The sequence below is a fragment of the Babylonia areolata genome, chromosome 6 (assembly GCF_041734735.1).
Source record: "Babylonia areolata isolate BAREFJ2019XMU chromosome 6, ASM4173473v1, whole genome shotgun sequence".
NCBI lineage: Eukaryota > Metazoa > Mollusca > Gastropoda > Neogastropoda > Buccinidae > Babylonia > Babylonia areolata.
In genome coordinates, this window is record NC_134881.1 from 9078346 (window position 1) to 9085141 (window position 6796).

The 6796-nt window shown below is 39.4% G+C and overlaps 1 protein-coding gene across 2 annotated transcripts in view; it reads left to right on the forward strand.

Moving 5' to 3' along the window:
- LOC143282713 (uncharacterized) overlaps positions 1-6268 on the forward strand; it is a 17702-nt gene extending 11434 nt beyond the window's left edge. For both annotated transcript variants that reach the window (XM_076588424.1, XM_076588426.1), the window contains exon 5: positions 680-6268. In XM_076588424.1, coding sequence (XP_076444539.1) covers positions 680-909 — 230 coding nt within the window. In that variant the 3' untranslated portion in view covers positions 910-6268. The remainder of the gene's footprint in view (positions 1-679) is intronic.
- Positions 6269-6796: the final 528 nt, after the last annotated feature.

The window sequence follows — 6796 nt, forward strand, 5'->3', positions numbered from 1 at the left end:
TAGCCGACCAGTTACCACCAAACACATATTTGTCCTTAGGAGATGTTTTGAACAATTATTCATTACTTAAAAAAAAGAAAAAAAAAAGAAAAAAGAAAAAGAAAATTTGAATGTTTGATTCAAAGTCCAGTTGGTATCTACATTTGATTCATCCCGTTTTTGTTATCATAAGCATGCTTTTTATTTTTTATTTTATTTTATTTATTTTTACTGTTATGTAGATGCTTAACGTACTGTTGTAGTTCATGTTATAATTCACTGTTAGTCACTACAGTTCTTCGTAGCTCTTCGTTTTCCACTACTCACAACAGTCATCCTACCACCTCTTCTCATGTACCTCATGCCTCATCTCCTATGTCCACATACTTTTTTTTTTTCTTCTTTTTCTTCTTTTTTTTTGTATCCGTCTAATATCACTAAACAGTGAAAAGACGTTACACTAAACAAAACACACACACACACACACACACACACACACACACACACACACACACACACACACACACACAGGTAAGCATACAGACACGCACGCGCGTCACTGAAATTACAGTCGCAAAAAAAACAAACGCAAAACATAAAAACAAAACAAAAATACAACCTCTGCCCCCCAGACAAAAAACAACAACAAAACATCTATACCCCCCCCCCCCCCACCCCCCTTTTTTTCTGCCCGTCCCAGTGACAGACCAGGAAACAGCAGCAGCAACAACACCATCCACTAGTCAGCAACCCGGGAACCGAACCCAGACCCACAACTACCTGTGCAGGGTGTGTCAGCGGGCCCGCGTGGACACCATTCTCCTGCCCTGCGGTCATATCGTCGCCTGCGAGACGTGTGCGAGATCTGTGACGTCATGTCCGCTCTGCTCCCGACACGTGCAGGCCACAGCAAGGGTTCTGATGGAGTAGATTTCCGGCATAGCAGCTGCTTATTATTCGTACCCAAGTTGATTTTTCTACCCCCGGTGTACAATCTAGACCCGGAGACCCCGGAGGTCAAATCTGGCTAGACCCCATAGACCCGGAAATCAAATCTGGCTAGACCCCATAGACCCCGGGGGACAAATCTGGCCAGACCCCGTAGACGCCGGGGGTCAAATCTGACTAGACCCCGGAAATCAAATCTGGCTAGATCCTATAGACCCCGGGAATCAAATCTGGCCAGACCCCGTAGACCCCGGAAATCAAATCTGACTAGACCCCATAGACCCCGGGGGTCAAATCTGGCTAGACCCCGTAGACCCTGGGGGTGGGGGGTGGGGGGGTGGGGTGGGGGTAAGGGGGGAGGGGGGCGGTAGGGGAGTTAAAATCTGGCTAAACCTCGGGGGTCAAATCTGGCTAGAACCCGGAGCCAGTGTCGACTACTAGCTTGGAAAGACACACACACACACACACACACACACACACACACACACACACACACACACACACACACACCTCAGGAGATAATTTTCAACTAGTCAAACTCCCCCCACCCACCCCCTTAATTGTTGGATTTTTACGCTCCCTGATAATAGATGTTTTCGAGGTGAGGGTCGGGGTCATCCTGGGCTAGCTTGAAAAATGTGAGCCCCCGGGGTGTGGGGGAGAGGGGGAGTGGGGGTCAACTTGGCCCAGATAGAATCGAAACAGGCTATCAAAGAGAAGCCCACCCCTTCTCCCCACCACCGGTCCCACCTCCCACCCCTACACCCCCATCCCCCACCCTTAACATTTGCTTTCGTTCGGTTGTAATGGAAGGAAGGGATGTTAAAGGGGTGTCAGTAAAGGCTGTCTCAGAACAGCCCCCCCCCATACCCCCCCTCCCCCACACACACACACCAAGCCCAACCTGGGGGGGCCCGCGGGGTGGAGAGTATCATTACACACACACACACACCCACACACCTCTCTCTCTCTCTCTCTCTCTCTCTCTCTCTATATATATATATATATATATATATATATATAATTTTTATATATAGGGGGTCTGGGGGGTGAGGAATGAACGATTTGGAAAAAAAAATAAAATAAAAAAATAACAAAAAAAACAACAACAAACAAAACCCACAGCAATAAATCAGGCTGACAATTATGTACACAAAACAGGGATATAGATGCATCCATACATAATTATGTTCTGCATTCCATTTGAGTCAATCATTGTGTCATTCATAATGTTTGCGTTTATGATTCGAGGCTTTACTCGATACTTATTTTTGACGAGCAAAGAACAATCTGTTGCTCCTTTTGTATTATCATAAATCTACATGTCTTTGCTCAATTTGGCATGATTTCTACAATTGCTTGCGCTAGCGCTTTTGCCATTTTGTGTTTGTGTTTAGTATTCATTGTGACTGTCGAGTTAATGATTGTAATTATTGTTGTTCTATTTGCTTTTCATTTTGGATGGAGATTTTTTTTTTCTTTTCTTTTTCCTTTTGGAACATGTGAACAATGAATTACTTTGCAGTTTTACTCTGGAAACACATAGAGTTATGAAAGCGTTGATTTTAATCTGGTAAAATATATTATACACGAGGGAAATATACAATATACAGCTGCTCAATCTGAATATGGTGTGGTATGATTAATGAATACGGGGTCATTTTTATTTCAATTGCGTATGAAGCATAATAATGGGAAGTTTTCATTACATATGATTTCTTCTGATGAAAGGGGGATAATGATTCCACCATACAGGCTTATTCCTGGTCTAATTTTTTTTCCTCAGGATTGTGCGCCTTTTGTTTGCAATACCGACCAACTTTTGCGGTGAAAATAAGTATTGTTGTGTTATATTTTTCGCGCAGTCTATTTTTTTGGGCTCCAAACACCTAACTTTATGTACCTGCAGCTTATGTATAGCTGTACATACTCAGTTATTTCTCATGTTCCATTGTGTTTGATTGATTGTGTAATGAGCTACATAAGTTGATTGATTGTGTAATGAGCTACATAAGTTGATTGATTGTGTAATGAGCCACATAAGTTGATTGACTGTGTAATGAGCTACATAAGTTGATTGATTGTGTAATGAGTTACATAAGTTGATTGTGTAATGAGCCACATAAGTTGATTGAATAATGAGCTACATAAGTTGATTGATTGTGTAATGAGCCACATAAGTTGATTGATTGTGTAATGAGCCACATAAGTTGATTGATTGTGTAATGAGCCACATAAGTTGATTGATTGTGTAATGAGCTACATAAGTTGATTGATTGTGTAATGAGTTACATAAGTTGATTGATTGTGTAATGAGCTACATAAGTTGATGGAATCAGTATTTTCCATACTGCTCATGTGTGTACTCTCGTCTTGGAGTTCCGGACCACCAGTTTCACAATTTTGAAACAATCTGGCTTTCAGGATCACAACTTTACAATTTTGAAACATTCGCCATTTACAATTTTGAAATATTCACCATTTACAATTTTGAAACATTCGCCATTTACAATTTTGAAATATTCGCCATTTACAATTTTGAAACAATCTGGTTCATGACTTGAAATGTTATTATTGCTTCTTTTTTTCATCAAATGCCAAAAACGCATTGCAGCCTATTTTGAACTGTGATCTGACATTTGATACAACGATTTAATGATGCATTTTACAACTGTTGTGTCGTAATGTTATAGTCGCAAAAGTTCATAACTTGAAATGCCGAAGCTCATAGTAAAATACCTTGTTTTGATAAGTATGTACGAACCATGTTCTTATTTCTATCTCAATACAAGTAATATTGAATACGTTTTCCATGCATTGCATTGATCACATGTGTTTCTGCATATTCAACAAACTTTCAAAATATGACTGCGCTGAAGACTGCCTTGATGAATATTTTATTGATTGTTTAGTTTTTGTGGTTGTTGTTGTTGTTGTTTCGCCAAGACTGCTGATATTTTACATTGCTAAATGAGATTGTTTGTCATATTGATTGATATTTCAAATCTTTTTCAACTTAATCAGGTTTACTGAGACGGATTCACCACATAAGATGGAGAATATTAGATTTGTGGAACGAATTCAGAGTCCAATATGTAGGATTTTCTTATGTTTTATCTTTGATGCGAATTTAACATACTGGTGCCATCGTCTAATTATGTTACTTTTATAATGTGCAATGAATCTAGCTAGTAGTCGGATTTTTTCTGATACAGACATCTCTTTCTCTCTCTTACACACACACACATACACACACACACACACACACACACACACACACACACACACACACACACACACACACACACACACACACACACACACACACAGAGTTCATTTTCTGCTTCGCGGATCATGATAAAATTGCAGATGTACTTGATTTGAATTCAATGTGGTACTGAGCGTGATCACGGAATAATTGTTTAGATGAAATGATTGCTCATATTTGCACTTGAATTATTGTCTGTGAATATGACAACATGATATGTTATGTTATGTTATGTTATGTTATGTTATGTTATGACTATTCTGCAACATTTGAAAACACGTGCACTTTGTTGTGTTATATGTCATGCGTTGTCATCAGATATACAGAAAGCCATACACAACATGAAACGGTGAGGGGGAAAAAACATGAATTATGTTCAGCATGAAATGAACTCACGGCCTGTTTTGTGCAAGCGATGTCGATCAGTTGGCCAACTATTGGTTTTGCAACCCCCTCATGCCTTATGGCAAATGTTTAATATTACTATTTTATTTGCGCCATCATGTGTCAGTGAAACTATGTTGTTCAGCGCCGTTCATTTTACATGTACACTGGGGATGGTTTTGAAAATTTTGAGAGAGAGAGAGAGAGAGAGAGAGAGAGAGAGAGAGAGAGAGTTTTGATGAGCTTTGGCCATGGACCACAATTCAAAACCAGGGGACTGGGGGTGGGCATGGGAAGGGGTACCATAATACTTGAATAGCATCCCACAATATCACACTGTTCATGGACCAAACATTTTACTTAGATATGTCCGAGTAGATGATTTCTCCTTTTGATCGCATGGAAAATAAATTTTGATACTTGATAATTTCTCTGCTTGTGGTTTGATCGAAGAAGTGTACTAGGATATATTATATTTAAACAGTCTTGAAGAGAGAGAGAGAGAGAGAGAGAGAGAGAGAGAGAGAGAGAGAGAGAGAGAGAGAGGAACAATTTTCTGCCGTGTACAGTTATGAATTGCTTATATCTGCAAAGAGTTTTTAAAGTTTGAAATTTATTGTGTGCTTGAGCATTAAAGTGCAGTATACGTATGAAGATTTTGTTTTGTTTGTTTGCTTTTAAACTGTTATTAGGTTTTCTTCCCGCGCCTGAAACTGCACCCGATCTGCTATTTACAAATGCGACATTGCATGACAATATTCCCTTCAAACTCTACTTTGACCTTTAATCCTTTTGCTACACTTTTCAAATCGTACACATTTGTTTTACAGGTGCTGGTTTTGCTATCGCGTACACCTAATTATCTCCCCCCCCCCCCCCCGCGCCCCCCCTAAAACATAGCTTCAAACGATTGTGGGTTTGAATGATCTATATACCTAAATATTCGAACAGGCAGCAAAGGAATAAATGGAGTGAAATCAAGAGTATTTATTCAGTACGAAATGTCATTCATGATGGGAAGAAAAAAAAGAGAGATGTGTAGATGAAGTGGTTATGATAATATGTCATGAACTGTTGCAATGCAAGTTTTTGGGGGGTTTTTTTGTTTGTTTTTTTTGTCAGATATTACAGAGCTTTATGTTAACGTGGCTGAATTGTTTAGTTAAATATGCAGTCTTGTTAAATATGCAGCTCTGTGCGGTCGGTTGGACTATAAACACGTGCCAAATATCGGTGAAAGAATTGAAACAATTATATCATTGAGTAACAGAGAGGGATAAAAAAAAATTTTAAAAAGGTCTACGGAGTTTAGAAATTGGGCAATTTTGTGATTTGTTTATTTTATTTTATTTTATTTTTTTTTATTTATTTATTTTTTTTTGCTGCCCGGAATATATGAATCAATCTATGGTACTCTTAATCTGTACACGTCATTTCTATATGATTTTTTTTGCTGTGCTATAACATAATGCATGATATCATAACTTTTTGTGTGCATTTTCAACGCTCTGTTGTATTTTGGTTTTGTGCTTTCGTTAAATGACGTCATTTTGTCTGGGCACTGAGTCACACTGAATTGAATTGGATGAGATGTTTTTGTCTCGTGATTTTACTGGGTTGTACGCATCTGTCGTTTCCCTGTTTTATGTTTCTGGCTTGCATGTTGGAATTAGAGTCTTTTCAAACAGAGCCGTGAATTTCTTTTCGTGTGTGTGTGTGTGTGTGTGTGTGTGTGTGTGTGTGTGTGTGTGTGTGTGTGTGTGTGTGTGTGTGTGTGTGTTTCTCTCTCTCTGTGTGTGTGTGTGTGTGTGTGTGTGTGTGTGTGTGTGTGTGTGTGTGTGTGTGTGTGTGTGTGTGTGTGTGTCTGTGTGTGAACTGACGTACAATTCACAATTTTCCCCCAACAGTCCATATAAAGCTATAGAGAATATACCAAACACCAGCTGGCCCAAATCACAATTAAACGTCCACCAATTAGCCACGCAAACAACAACAACAACACACACACACACACACACACACACACACACACACACACACACAGAAATAACACTGGCGCGCGTTTGCAAGCAGGAAGACCACATGATCCGATCGATTTCATTTTGCCTCTGAAAAAAAATGCGGCAGACGACTATGCATGCCGATTTTGCAGTTCTTAACCAAGACTATACAAGGAGAATTTATATCAGAAAACATGAAGAAGCAAAATTTTAAAAC